Source organism: Lycorma delicatula, chromosome 7 (assembly GCF_047948215.1).
Source record: "Lycorma delicatula isolate Av1 chromosome 7, ASM4794821v1, whole genome shotgun sequence".
In the NCBI taxonomy this organism is placed as follows: Eukaryota; Metazoa; Arthropoda; class Insecta; order Hemiptera; family Fulgoridae; genus Lycorma; species Lycorma delicatula.
The window spans coordinates 9,547,564-9,563,871 of NC_134461.1; the positions used below are offsets into that span (position 1 = coordinate 9,547,564).

The window sequence follows — 16,308 nt, forward strand, 5'->3', positions numbered from 1 at the left end:
TATCTTCGACACAGTTGTTTTTTTTTATTCTATCCTGTAGCTTTAAGCATTAAATGAAATGAAAAAGATTTCTTGTACACGATAACTTAAAAATTTTGAATGTTGTTGACAAGACCGTTTTTCACCAAAAAATAGATTTATATTGATTTATTCTTTGTACATTAACAGGTATTACTAAAGACAGCAGTTCTTGGCATGCTCAGTGTATGCTTAGCAAAGCTCATCTGAAATTACTTTGTTATTATGATGCTGAAATATGTGCTAAATGCTAAGAAGTATAATCCAGATCCAAAATTTAAGAGTATTATTGACACGCTATTAGCTGAAGCTCAAGTGCATTCAAGAGATGAAAAAAAATGGAATCAGAGTATTGACATCTGTAAACAAGTATGTAGTATTAATTAAGATTTTATTTTGGTTGCTACATATACCATATATAAAAATAGTTAAATTTTATCTTAGATGATTTCAAACTTTTTACTTGAAGCTAGAGCGTTTTACCACATTTTTGCACTCCCTAAGATTTGGCCTTGTTTCTTAAATTTATTAATAATCAAATGCTTTAGAACAAAGGGTAGAAGATGAAATAGATAGATGTAAAAGATCTGTTGTTAATTAATTTATAAATAAACTTGTTTTGTAGGTTTTACTCTTGTTTTGTTTTAAATACTGATGTTTATGGATATCTTTTTATTAACACTTTCTTGAAATAGGTAGTCTTTAAATTACCACTTTTGCTGCTAAGCCTGCAGATCTGCAGGAAAGCATGAATATGAATCCTTCCCACTTTTTCTACTCCATTTCTGTAGTCTTTGATATTTCTCATTGCATTAATTATGGAGAGATGCAGGGCAGGTTATTTTGAATGATTTTATATATTACAATATAGTACTTGGAGAGGTCTATGTTTTATTGCAGTGCAGTCTGATCATGGGGGGGGGGGGAGGGTTTGGTTATAAGTATTTTTTCTTAGTTTTTTTCTCAGTCAGATGAAAGTTTTTCTTCAGTTTATTTTAAAATAATCTAGGAGTTAAATTTATGATTTTTTTTTGGTTAAGTCTTGTAACTTGATAGCTTTTTATAATTAAAAAGCTGGTATAAGCTTTTTATACCATCTGATGTAAGTAAAAATAAAGGTCCTTTGGTACATACATAACATTTGTATCTGCATTTGTTTATTTTGAATGCTTTCTTGAAATAGGTAGTCTTAAAATTAACACTTTTGCTATTAAGCCTGTAGATCTACAGGAAATATAAATTCTTTCCGCTTTTTCTACTGCAAATCTGCAGTTTTTGATTTTTCTCATTACATTGATTATGGAGGGATACAGGCCATGTTGTTTTGAATGATTTTATGTTACAATCATTTGGAGAGGTCTGTTTTTTATTACAATGCATATTTTTACTTAGTTGTACTATTATTAGGTTATTGTACATTCTCATCCATTTGACCAGAGAATAGTCGTCTACATTTTTTGTTAGGTAGGACCTGCTTATGTAAGGTTCTACCTTTTTCTATCCACTGCAATGAGGTTTTGCAGTGACCTGGCAAAACTCCAGGACCTTACATCAACGGAGGAGCATGATCAGTATCTAACATAAATTTAATTATTTATTTTTGTAGACAGAATTATGTTTACAGAATACTTAAGAAGCAGTAGTAAAAAAAATAAAAATATGATTTGATTAAAATTAGAAATTTGTTTAAAATTGATTTGTTTAAATTTTATGTCGTTATATTACATAATAAAAAATACTCACTGAAACAGTAAAAACTTCTCCAACAATAGTTCAAGTTTTCTTTTGAAACAAGACGGTAATTTTAAAAGAGCACCAGGTTCCTGCACCCACACATTTTACCCACTTTAAAACAAGTGCTTTCGCCATCCATCCTTTTTCTTGGCACCTGTCAGTGACATAGCAACAAGTCATTTTACACTCTTTGGAAAGTTTTTTCTTTAATTGCAATAAATGATAGAAATTTTTGCCAACTACAAGTATCATCAACATGATTGTACATTGCTGTTTTACATAACCACTAGTACTGTTTTACAAAGTAAAACTGCAAACAGTGTTATCACTGACAGAGTTAATTGTTGAATCTGCTGCCGTGTGGAAGTAAACTGATGTTTGATTGGCATTTGCTATCTCTCCCATTAGAAAGCTATTTTCTTGTCATAGCTGAATTAAATAACTCTAAAAGGTCAATAATTTTTCCTGAAAGGTATTTGACAAACATTGACATGCAGATGTATGTTTTGTTATTTATAGTTCATACCTATACATAAAACAATTTAACTATCCTAGACTTGCTTTAAAATTCAGTATTTGAAGTTTCCTCACAATTTGTGCGGCTTTTAATCAGGTCATCTATTGAAACAGCAAATCCTTGCTCGCATATATCTTGAATGTAAGAAAACTACTGCTCTTCTACTTGAGGGAAGTTCCAAATTCAGTCAGATAATACTAAAGTAGTACTGTAAAAAGATACTGCTTCTCTTTTTCTTTCTCCGATTTCTTATACATGATTCTGGAATATCATAGTTACAGCCTGCTGCACAATTACAGACATCCTCAGCTAAGCGAATAACTAATTTTTCGCCTACTGTAAATAATTTAAAATTTTTTATAAAATTCATTTTTACTAGTTTGCTTAAAGTTTACTAATTGAAAAAATTTAGTATAACTGAATATATAATCTTCCTTCATTCAACTAAAACAAAATGAATACTGTTACAAGTTTATCTGAAATGACTTGTGTTTTATATAAAATTACAAGATGATTAATAATAACATATGTTATAATAACTGAAAATGCAGAGATAAACAAAATGCTTATGACAAAAGTTTGTTTATAAACAGGCAATTATGATATAGTCTACATAACAGATGTGACTCAGCATTAATGATGTGAAATCAAAAGTAATTAGAATATATGCTACAATTTGTTTTGGTTACTACCATATATTGTGTATTATATTACAATACGTAGTACAGTAGTAAATACAAATATTGGACCCTCATTTGGAAATCCAGCTTGTCACATGCACCCATAAATTTCATGTTCCTTTTTAAGAAAAAAGGTGTGTGTTTTACATGAGTCAATACAATATACAGTTTTATGCATTGTACATGAACTACACCAAACTTTGGTTTTCTTGGTTATAGACGTGAAAATATTCTCACAAAAAATTAAATTTGTGTTCTTACTTTAACTACATAACACAAAAAACTTTATTGGCAAAGGAGGATATATGCACTAAACATTACATAAGAGTTTAAGTTAAATTCATGTATTTTTTTGTCATAATTGATGACAGCATTAAATATAATGAGTTGTATGTATGCAGCTTTGACAATATCTTTTATTTCTATATGTAGTGTAGAAACTTTTTAAGTTACTGTTGATTTGTTCCAAATTATAAGAACAGAGCGTAAAAATAGTTGTTTATTTTTAAATCTCTTTCATAAGTAAATAGTACAATTTTAATTTAGTTAAAATTGCATACATGTAATTGTAGCATTAAAATTGCAATATATTGAAATTTGGATGATATCTTAAATCATGTAACTACCATGCCTTACTAAAATCAACAGATAACTTTTAAATATGTAAACAACATCCACAGAAACACAGATTTTGCAAAGATGATTTTGCTATGAATGGTTTCTAACAGTGGGTGGGGTATAAACATGTCATTATGAAGACAATAGCTTTGTACGCATGAATGCATGATGATTAATTTACTGCAGGTTCTGATATGTTATTGCTGAGGAGTCTGTTGAGTTATACAGTTAACACACCAGCATTGTACTTTAATATGTAGTGTGATGTTAAAAATTCACTATGAAGGCATGTCCTGTGGTTTCATTTAGTTGTGTGATTTATAGTTACTGTGTCAAGTGTGTTGTGTTAGTGAATAAATATGCCAAGGAAGTAAATGATCCGGATAGCTTCTGTTATCGTATGTGGGGAATTTGACTTTAAAAAACAATGATGAAATTTGACTCCACTTGTTAAAAAAATGTTATGAACTATACTTTGGCTTTAAATAAATCAAGTGCTCCGGAACCTCCGATACATTCAGACATGCTGTTCGTCTGCGAGGTGTGAGGCGGGATCTGGTTCCCAGATCCGGACAAGTATCCAGTACGCGATCATGCGGTAGTGGGGTGGTGAGCTGTGTGCGGTATATAAGACCGCACTTCTCGACCGTCGACCAGTCTGTTGTATGAATTTCCCCGGTCACAATTACCTCGGCCCTGGCAACCCAATCGATAACGGGCCCCCGGTGGACATCGATGATCAGATCGCGCTTGAACACGACCGTAGATACGAATCGGCCACAGAACATCATCATATACGTGCAGCTGATAGATCTGCGATCGGGGATTTTGCTGGCGATTTCGCTAGGACTGGGAATTGGCACAGCCTTGTGGGCGCCGCTGGTCTTTCAATCAAATACGGAGTGGAATCCGTTACCGGCGTATTATATCCACGAATGTCAGGCAGTCGTACAGCGGATACAGCTATGGCTGACGAACCTCCTGCAAAGGTAGCTAAAATGGATGGCGCTGCCGCCACGGTCCGCAACTCTGCGACCGGAGGTACAGACTTCATCCACATGCCGGTCTCCAACTTCAAGACCGGCCGTCTGGATAGGAACTGGGTCCCTTACACCTGCTGTTTGATCTGTGTGAAATGTCTGATAGACTTTGCAAGGCGCAATTGTCACATGAGTTTTGCCATATTGATGAATGTGTGGTGTCAGAACACAAGATCATTTGTCAGATTTCTGTATTACAAAGATAAAAGAAATAAGTAATAATTCCAAACACAGTGCAGTACCAGAATTTGCCATCTGGTAAAAGGCTTATGGTTGGTACTGTCTCCAAGGCCATTATCATATCCTCCTCCAATACATGTAACTTTAGAAAATGAATTGGAATACAAGGTAGCCACTAAAGTTTGTTATGAGGAGTATGATAATCCTACTTTTGAAACAGAGTCGAAAAATCTTATCTGATAACTCAAACTGAATTAAATAACTTTTTTCAGGAGAAACAAGCAGAGCTTTTGTGATCTAGGCTGAAAAGTTGAAATCTTCTCCATACTGACACTGAAGTTTGTTTCTTTCATAATTGTCAGGAAGATTTATATTCTGAAGAAAATAATTTAGTGTATTTTAACAATATTAGGGTTGATATAGATGCACTTCATCATGAACATAGCTGGAGAATGGAAACTGTTCATTGATTGTTTGAAAACTAGTTTAAAGGATGTCCTTTAATACAGTGGCAACAAACTTTCTTCTGATCCAATATCTTATGCGACTAACTTGAAAAAAAAGTATGACAGTATGATAATCCTGTTAGAAATAAATCAGTAAACAATTACCATTAGACTAGATGTTGTAATTTAAAAGTTGCATTTAATGGGTTTCCATCTCTGCTACTAAATTTTTTTGCTTTTTTTGTGATTGGGACACCAGGGACAAAACAAATCATTTTATCAGAAAGAAATGGGCGAAAGGTGAAGCACTTATGCCTGGACAGAACAATGTTGTTTGTACATTCCCCACTAGTTAACTTAAGAAATAATTCTTATACCTCAACTACATGTAAAGTTTGGGCTTTTCAAAACCTTATTTAAGGCAATGGGGAAAAATGTTCTGGGTTTCATTATTTGAAAGAAAAAGTTAAAATCAAGTAATACATTTTTGAAAGGAAAAAGAAAAGGAAGAACTGATAAGGTAAATTGAAAAGTCAGCATGGATGTCATTTAGTTGTAAAAAAAATTTTATAAAATCATAAATCCCCCAACTACTGTGACATTATGGGTGTATTTATTACAGTAAATTAACAAAATTAAAACATGTATGGGTTATAATAAAAATTCATTTTTTGGATTCACACCTGGATTTCTTTCTGGACAATCTCGATGGCATCAGTGATGAGCTTTGATAATATCTTCACCATCAAATCTCAGTCATGGCAAACAGGTACCAGTGACAGTGGAGTGAAATAATGCTTGCAGAGTATTGTTTGACGTTAAAGAGCGATGTTCCATAATATGGCAATTTTCATGAATTTTATCGTTGATTTTCATCGTCAGTTCATCAGTCACAAGGCTAGGCCGACCAGTGTTGTCAAATTTAGACTAGGCACAGGGTCCGCGCTTCTGCGGTCTCAGTTAGTTAGTTTGAGGAAATCATGTTAGGTTGACCTGTCTGTCTGTTTGAGGCATACGTGAAGGCAAAATTTGATTTGTGTTTTACTAATGTAAATGTCTGCGGAGGCATTTACATCGGTGGCATCCCAACTGAGGCCTGGTTGATGACTGTGAGATGTAATCAGTTAGAGGGACCTCTGGTAAAGCCCCTCGGGGCTAGGAACAGAGAGGTGGTGTGGCGACCGGAAACATCACAAGTTGGATGTCTTCCCCTACAGGGCTATGATGAGGCTAGACTGAAAGATGTCATTGCCAAGGTACTGAAGATGAACTCTGGTAAAGCCCATAAGGGCAAAGTACAGAGGGGGTGGTGAGGTGACCGAAACCATCACATAGAAGGTGTCTTCTCCTGTGTGGTGAGTTGCAGACTGATATCTCATCTTAAGCTATCATAGTAAATATATTGTTGAACAAAATTACATTTTCCAGAACTGAAAGATATTAATTTGTATTTTATGGCGTACAAAAATTTAATGAAGATTTTTATTAAACGTAAACAAATTACTCTATTTATTTATCAAGTTCTGAAATATTAACAGGGAGCAACACAATTACTTTTTGATTGTAACTTTAATTTTACTATTGGGTAGAAATTGTTGGCAAGTTTATAATTCTAATTTATTGTTATGATTTTAAACGTTACAGTTGTTAATAGAAGACAGAAATAATGCAATGGCTTTGGAATGTATGTGCAGAGCTCATATACATTTAGAAAAGTGGGATATAGCAAAAACTTGTTAGCAAAACTGGAAACTATGTATACCAGTAGTGATAATGAGGTTACTGCTATATTACTTCGAGTTCAATTAGCTGAGCTAGCCGATAAGGCTATGCCACCTCTTGATATACTTTTTGGTATTACTGTTAAACATCCTGACTCACCAGATGCTTGGTATCATCTAGGTATGCGTTGTTTAGAAGAAGATGAGATTCAACAATGCATTAATGCATTATTTAAGGTACTTTATTGTTTATTCATGTTTATATTAAAGATAAATATACTTTTTCCATTTTGTTTATTGAAATTTATTGTTTTATATAGTGTGCAAACCTTGATTTAGTTTAGTGTATTATTATAACGAGTGTTTTGAAGAGGATCCAATTTTTTGAATGTGGATTTATAATTTATCCAAGAGTAAATTGTATATTACACTATTTGTCTCCATTACTGTACTCAGGTTATTGTATGCGAAAGATGAAATAACTTTGTGATACACCATTGTCATTTCAATATCCATTCTTTGTTGTGTATCATTTATGTTGTTTGCCATGAATTAGATTGCAGAAATTTATCCAATTTATCAGTTGAAATTTCATTAGTTTGTAATTTGCAAGAGATGAACATTATCATGTTTCTATATAAATGTTTGGAGAGCAGAAGTGTATGTAACCAAAAGATACTAGGTGATATCACTTTTAACAACTGAAACATCTGATTATTCAAAAGAGTGATAAACTCATCCGTAAGAAATATTTCTAGAAAATTTTTTAGAAAGTTATCTATATTAACATTTTAATTAGATTATTTGCAACAGTGAAACATAATGTGACAGCATTCATAATAGGTCAATGCAACAGCATAATGCTGTCTTCACTGCTGTCAAATTGGAACTCCTTTAGCCCCATTTTCGGGTTGGAGAACAACCAGAGATCACAAAATTCCATGTCTAATAAGTAAGGGGTCTGGTGATCTTAGGAGTTCCATACTTGACCAAGAAATCCTGGATTACATATGAAGAAAGGGCTGTAATTATCATGATGCAGAACCTCTAGGTAGTATGTTTGTTGGAAATTTGGCCTTATGGTGGGTATTCATATCCACAACTTCATAAAAAATATAATAAAAATAAAAAATATAACTGGTCAGCATTACTTTCACTTAGCTCTTCATTTGTTTTGTTTGCATTGGTGTTGAGGATGATGGTGACTTTCTTTCTTTCTTCTATTCAAATGAAAACAGTTTTGGCTTAAATTTCATAACCGCTGCGCATGCTCAAATCATTCATTAAAATCATGTAATTAGTTCTACAGAACTATCATTAATGCCGATGTCATTTGCAATTTCTTAGTCGGTCGAAAATTTTCCTTATCAAATTAAATATTTTGTAAATGAAATGTGGATTTTGGTCTGATGACAGCCAGCCACTGTGCTGGTATATTTATTTGATTACTTAGGATGTTTTTTTAACTAGTAGATATTTAATATGTTTATGGTTTGTTCTACTTTTATAGGCTGGAAAATTAGCACCTTACTGGTATAAAGTTTACTTAGAACTGGGTAATTATTATGTTACTCATGATTTAGTAAAAGCTAGATGTTGTTACAAAAAAGCTTTGTATCTTAATAAACGGTCTTCTGAAGTGGCAATGGCTCTTAGTGATATATACAGGATTCAGGGAGAGACAGTAAGTATTTTAAATTAATATTTATGTCTTGTGTGCTTGAAAATTATTATTTTAAATTGTTAAAAGAATGCTCATGAAAAGAAAATGTAAGAGTGATCTAACTTTTTGACATCAAATTAAGACACCTTTCTGCTTATGTTTATAACAACATATGAACTCATGTTTTCCTACTGTTACTTGTAAAAACTGAAACTGTTGCTCATTTCCTTTTTTCAATAATTTATAATGCGATTGAGATACCTTTTTATTGTAATATCTATTTTTTCAAATGTAATAATTACAAAAATATTTTAACACAGTTAGTTGCTTATTCCAATCACAAATTTTTTTAGTATTATTGATTATTATGTATATTGTTTTGTGATGTGTAATTTTGTTGTAGAAGTGATGAAAGTATATTTGTAACAACTGACTTCACACATTACTAAGAGATTGTGGTTATTAAAATGTACATCATACTTTGTTAAAGTGTTGTTTTTATCGATTGTTTGACGTATTACATTTGATTCAAAACACTAGTGTTTTGAATCTGAACATTACATGTCCATTGTATATTATATTACTATCCAGACAGTAACATAATATTGGCTAGCCAAACCACACACATACACGCTCCTTCTTATTTAACATATTTATAATTTTAACTTTTAATTAATATTTTTATTATTTGACAACATATTTTTATATATGGAATTTTTAACTTTAATTTTAACTTTTGATTTTGATTTTAAATCTTAAATATAAAAGGAATAAAAATTTTAATTCCATTTTGATTTGAATTGATTTTAAAGTTTATATCCAAAATTTTAACAAATTTTGTGTTATTGTATTTATCAAGATTTTATTTTGTTAATATTGTGTATTTATGGTATGTAATTTTACGTGAACAATCATAAGTTTGGATCAACTTAAGATGCGAGAAAATTGTGAAAGTACTCTTGTGTAAGGTAATTGTCATCCTATCTAATTTAATCTTATTCTGTACTTGGTGGATCAAGTTATTTATTTATATATATATGTGTATTACTGAAATTAATCTTTTCAAAATTAATATTATTCCTCTGTGCTGTTAAATTATATTAAACAAACCACCTAGTATAGAATATTAAGATACTTTCATGGGATCCCGCATCCTGTCACGATTGAAATAATTCTGTTATTGCATAATAAATATATTATTATTGCTGTTATTTATTAAACAACAATAATAAATGTTATTCTACACCAGGTGGTTTATTTAATAGTATTTATATATATATATATATATATATATATATATTAAATAAGAATCCTTTCAAATTCATTATAAATTATTATAATGTTCAGATTTTGAGCATTAATACACTAACTTTTTGCTCTGTCAAGGAGCTCTTTCTATATTGCATGCGAGTTGAAATAAGTCAATGAATGATTTAAAAAAGATAACTTATTATTTTTTATTCTGAATATTCTGATAATATATTATTTGTGAATTTTATCATAGATATAATTTTTTTTTACCTATGTAAGTGAATTAATTTAATACAAAAAAGTTTTTGTATAAAATAATGATTTTAACTCTGTAAATTCTCTATTGTAAAATAATAATTATTATGATATTGGATAATGCTATTTTTTTAATGTAGAATAAGATTATTTATCCAAATCAATTATATTAATTACTTATATAATGATTTTACTTTTAATTACGTATTATGTTACTTATTTAGGTTTTAATGGTCATAAATATTATTTGCTGTATTCTTAAAATGATATTTCTGAAAAGAATGATTTCTGAAAGTTATGATGGTTCTATTATTTTATTGACTTATAAGTCAATATTTTATATTTTTTTTTTTTTTAATTAAAAGAGACGATCAGAAAGCAAGTTACACCCCTTCTATGAAACAAACACATATTTATAAGACAATTTTTTTTTTATTGAACAAAAAACTACACATTTTCATCTATTTTTCGACATAATCACAAAGTTTTTCTGAACACTTTTCATACCCTGTGACAAGTTTTTCAGTTTCACTCTCATAAAAATTTCGTCCAATTTCCTTCAACCATTTAACTACCGCTTCCTTCAGTTCATCATTAGCGAAGCGCTCCCCTCCCAGGTCTCGCTTGAGAGGATCAAACAGGTGGTAGTCACAGGGTGCTAGGTCAGGGCTGTAAGGCGGATGAGACTACACTTCCCACTTGAATTTTTGCAGTAACTCCTTTGTCACATGAGCTGAATGAGGAGTAGTGTTGTCGCAAAGAAAAACGATACCATTGCTCAGTCTTCCAGGTCTTCGATCTTTAATGGCTTTACGCAATTTTTTTAAAGTCTTCACGTTAAGATTCAGCATTGATTATTGTTCCTCGGGGCATAAATTCACTGTAAATAACTCCCTCGGAATTGAAAAAGATGTCAGCATAACCTTTTGAGCAAATCTTAGTATCTCCGTTCATGTGATGCTCGTTTAGTCTCAGGACTGTAATGAAGCACCCAGCTGTCATCCCCTGTGATGATTTGTTTCAAAAACTGTGGACCAGTCCTGGAATAACGTTGAAGAAAAAGAAAGAGCAGATGCAAAATGTTTATGTTTGTGGTTGTCAGTCAACAGATTTGGCACCCATCGTGCACCCACCGTGCTTGGTTTCTTACGGTAACCAAGCTGATCGTGAATAATCACAATCAAACTACCAAACTGATGTTAAGTTCACTTGCAATTTCTCTAATTTTAATATGCCAGTCACTCAAGATCATTTCATTCACATGTTCCGTGTTACCCGTTGTGTTTGCTGTTGAAGGACGCCAGCACGCAGTCTGTCATTCACATTTGTTTTTCCGTTTCTGAACATTTGGCACCATTTTGTGATCATGGGATGTGACATTGCAGTCCCACCATATACCTCAAAAACTTGGCGATGAATTTCACAATTGTAATTTTTTGCCTACAAAAATCGGACTGCTGAATGCCCTTCTAATCTGGACAAAACCCCTAAAGGACATCCTATATTTGACAATGACACTACGCATGTACTGAGTACAGAATTGCTGCTGGGGGAGCTTAAAGACAACAGCACAACCAGTGCTGCCACTGTAAGACATTAATATATCCTTTTCAGTTCAAGAACACAGTAAGGGTGTAACTTATTTTTTGATCCACCTCTCATATTAATGGATTTATTGATGTTTTTTATTTTATTTTCTTTGCAGGCTTTAAATATTGAATTATTAACTGCTGTTACAAAAACAACACAAAGCAAATGGGCGTGGTTACAATTAAGTATTCAACATTTTGAACTTCAAGATGTTGGTGCTGCTGTGAAATCCCTTCTAGCTGCTATTCGTATTGATGTGGAAGACTCGTATGTTTATGTTCTTTTAGTTTTATAGATAAGAGATAACTATGTTTTTTTAAAACTATTATGTTATAACAGAATTTGCTGAATTATTAATTTGTCAGTACTTAGTTTTTCTGTTGAAATGCATACATTCTGTTAGGTCATGAAAATTTGATATTTCTTTATTAAAAAATACAGTTATGTGGTGAATGATGTTTATTAATATCAGAAAATGTTTCATAAGTAAATAAGTGACTATCATGTATGGCTGATAGACGTAATATATTTATTTTTCAATACAAATATTATGCAGCATCAACAATTGTTATATTCATTAGTCAGTAATAAATGCCAGCAGCATGCAGTGCAACTGTATTCACTGTTGTTTAATATTCGTTATCTGTAGAAAATAATTTATTAAACTTTGCTTTGGCTTTGGCATTTATCCTTATTTCTCAAGTTCATTTTTCAGGATTCTCTATTCCTTAAAATATTCCAGGTCATTTTAGACTCTGGCTTTTAAGGAATGCAGCTTTTATCTTAACCTGGACCTTATTAAGTTTGTGTTAGCAAAGGCATTGTGCTATAAAGATTGATTCACTGAATATTCCTGTGTTTGGAACTTTACTGCATCCCTGCTGCAGTGACTATCAGTTCCTGAAAAGTGGTTGTAAATCAACCCCTTTGGATTGTGCAGGCTTGACTGCAGGAAGATATTCCTTCTGTATATATGTAGATGAATATAAAATTCCTTTATTTTAGTTGGACGGAGTTGCATTGAGGTCTGTCGCAAACTTAAAACCTGGTGAAAATTTTTTCCATTAGCTATGTTTTGCCCTTTATAGTTCTATGTGAAAATTTATTTAAAACCATAAATTTGGAAATGACAAACTGGACCAAATTTGATAAATACAGTGTTTTTTAATAGCTTATTTCATAAGATTTTTAGTTACCCTTATAAGAAAACTAGCTGTTTACTTCATAAATAGACACAATTCAGATCCAGTACACTACTTAATCACATTCGACAAACAGTCGCCATATTTCCCTGGCAACATATGTCATTTTAGAACCTTGTGGTAACCCTGAATAGGGCTGTTTGAGATTTTATAGTGGCCCTGAAAAGGGCTGTTTGATGTTGGATGAGGTAGCCCTGAGTAGGGCTGTTGAGTACAACTGCTGGTCTCTGGCAATGTTGCCTTGGCTGCTGATCTTTGACAATGTCACCTTGGTTCATGGATTGTAGTCAAGGAGTTATGGCTCATCTATTGGAATCAGACGTGTGTCCCCACTACAGTATGGTTGGGGATTACCCCCAGATCATCTGATGCCAGCATAGCTGAGATGGTTCTCGTCTATCTCTGTCTTTACAGTAAAGACAGAGTGCTACTGATGTAAAGACATTTACTGATGTAAATGTCTGCCGAGGCATTTGCGTTGGTGGCATCCTGACTGAGACTTGGCTGGTGACTATGAGATATAATCAGTTAGAGGGTCTGAAGATGACCTCCGGTAAAGGCCTTCAGGGCTAGGAACGAAGGGGATGGTGTGGTGACCGGAATCACCACAAGGTGGGTGTCTTCCCCTACGTTGTTGGGGTAATCTTTTCTGGTGGTGGTCTGAGAGTGAAAGCTCTTGTATTGCCATGCTGCTGTTTATAAAGCTGCTGGCGCATGGTGGGTCATTGTGCAGTCGTCTGCTATTTTGGTAGAAGGAGCTTGTGTGCAGGCATGCAGGGGAACTACAAACTCCCCCTACATCTACTTGCTAGTATTGTAATATTGTGCTAGCCGATAGTAAACACAGCATGTGGCAACAATACGCACCTACATAACAAATACGAACATCCTGCAACAGTATAACGTGATGTTTGAACATTGTATTTGTCAAATATGATTTGCTTCTATTTTAAAAAATGTGCAGATGTAATTTTTTTTCCTTTGGCTGTACACATTTGTAATGAAAATGTTTATAGTAGAGCCAGTTTCATTGACATTTAATGTCAAATGAGCATTGTTCTTCTTAGGCTACTTTAGCGAATGCATTAAGATTCTTTAAAGTGACAGAATCATAAGTATTTGTAGTTTCATTTATATTTAATGTAACCGGACTCTACTAAATCAGGTAACCCTTGATTATTTATTTATGTAATGCCAGGTTATCGAGTAACGTCATAGACATGATGTCAACAGTACTCTGCAGAGATAATAAAAAATACCTCCTTATTTTTCCATTACTATTTTAATGTGTGAAATATTAACAATACAGTTGTTGATTAAGAAAAATATAAATTGTTTGATTTTGATTGTTATTCCAGTCAACTATGTGGTAATTTTCTACTGTCATATCTGATTCTGTTAGTATTAAAAATATTTCATTTTTTCTACTATTCACTAAAACTTAACATGTTTAATTTATTAATTATGCTGGTAATTATTTGACAAATGTCATAACTATGATTGACATTAAGTAATATAAAAACATAAAATAACCTCATACTTTATAAAAAATACCGAAACACAATAATGGAGTTGTTTGACTAAAACGTTTGGATAAATATTGTAAAAAATGTTTCCAAGCAGGCCAGGAAATATTAGAAAATAGAAACTTTTAACATTTTAAATCGCTACTATAAAATTTCATTCATGTTAAAATTGTTGGGATATAAAATACAACAAAAGTTGTGTTGGGTTGAAAGTAAATGGGTAACTGTAAGCACCATTCATTAAAATGGAAAGAACAAGTTTCGGATCAAGAAAGATAATAAAAATTAGTTTTTTATTTTTCTGTAACAATTTTTTATTACTTAGTAATGTTGGAAGGGTGCATTAACCCATTCATCACAAAAGATGAACACAGTGCATCGTGTTTTTTTTATTGCGTAATTATGAAAGATGGACTCTTCCTATCACTATATTTGAGCATGTACATTCTACTGCAAGATATAGTTTCGGGTTTTTTATCTTATAGAGAAGTTTAGAAGTTTAGATGTTTTATATCAACTGCAGTCATTTGCTATCATTTCTATTTCGATAGTTTTATTTTTATCATTACTTTTAGATCAGCTGTGTGTTTACATCTTATACAAGTTGTTTTTTATGCTTTCTACTTTTCATGGACAATACGACTTTATAGAAGTTGTGAGCCAGCGAGAAATTAGAAACCTCAACCCTAAAAAACCCTGAAACCTAATGCAGTGTTTGCTTACAACAAATATATATATAGGAGGGGTAGATAAAGGTTGGTGTCACTCCCAGTAATGAGGAGGTTTGCAAAGGGGTATAAAAAATTATTGTTTTATCTTTTTGATGTCACCTTGTATAATGCAAGCATTATTATTATAGAAATATAACAGGAAACTATAAAACTTAATGATTTTCATTGAAATTTAAGTGAGCAGATCCCAAATTCAATTCACCTCTAAGATAGGGACACACCAGTGGTCGACCGTCAACTTCAGGGATATCTACTCTTTGGCTGAATGGAAAATTTTGGGCCCATTTTATAGAAAAGGTTTCCTCAACTAATAAGTCTAAACCTACCAAGAGGTGTAAACTGTGTTCCAGCCAAAGATTAAGAAAAGAAACAATTTATCAGCGTAAAAAATGCAAAATACCATTATATAGAAAACTGTTTTGAAATTTACCATACAAGAACAAATGTATTCAGTTTTCAGCATGATATAAAATCAAGTTGTAAAGGTAAGTTTTTACCTTTTATTTGTATGTTCAGGTAATTTGTTTCATGAAATGACAAATTAAGACAAAAGACTCAGTAATAAGAACCGGTGATTTGAGGTAAATATTCAGCAATTAATATCTTGTTTCTTGATGCTGCCTGTCAGTATCTCTTTCTGCAATACAGAGACTTATTAGATTAAATTTTATGAGATGGAAAATTTGACAAACCAATTTCTTGGCATATACCAAAATATATTTATCATTAGGCTCTTATTTATAAGTTCTATCATCATATTGATGATGAGGATGAGGTGCAACCCTCTTAAAATTAATTTTTTCATCTAAAATATTCTTCCATCCTAAAAAAAGTGCTAACTATAAAGACAGAATGCCAGCAACATAAGCCAAGTTCATAAAGTAGTTCTTGTAGATCAGATAGTTGATATATATATATATATATTCTTTTTATAATCAGGTGGCAGTGACAGCCTGTGGGTGGATCTTCTTGAAGGATCACTGACTGCCTAGCAAGTATAATGGCTGAAGAATCTGTTGGATGTAAAAATATCCTAAAATATAAATATGTCTTCATTTCATACAGTTGTATTTTCTGCTTAATGCATTAAAAACGAATATTTATTAGTTAATGTATTATGTTTATATACATACAGT

The 16,308-nt window shown here is 32.1% G+C and overlaps 1 protein-coding gene across 2 annotated transcripts in view; it reads left to right on the top strand.

Annotated features, from left to right (window-relative positions):
- The first annotated feature begins 248 nt into the window (after positions 1–248).
- LOC142328199 (superkiller complex protein 3-like) overlaps positions 249–16,308 on the top strand; it is a 40,422-nt gene continuing 24,362 nt past the window's right edge. For both annotated transcript variants that reach the window (XM_075371782.1, XM_075371783.1), the window contains exons 1-4: positions 249–387; positions 6,878–7,191; positions 8,465–8,638; positions 11,829–11,980. In XM_075371782.1, coding sequence (XP_075227897.1) covers positions 6,916–7,191; positions 8,465–8,638; positions 11,829–11,980 — 602 coding nt within the window. In that variant the 5' untranslated portion in view covers positions 249–387; positions 6,878–6,915. The remainder of the gene's footprint in view (positions 388–6,877; positions 7,192–8,464; positions 8,639–11,828; positions 11,981–16,308) is intronic.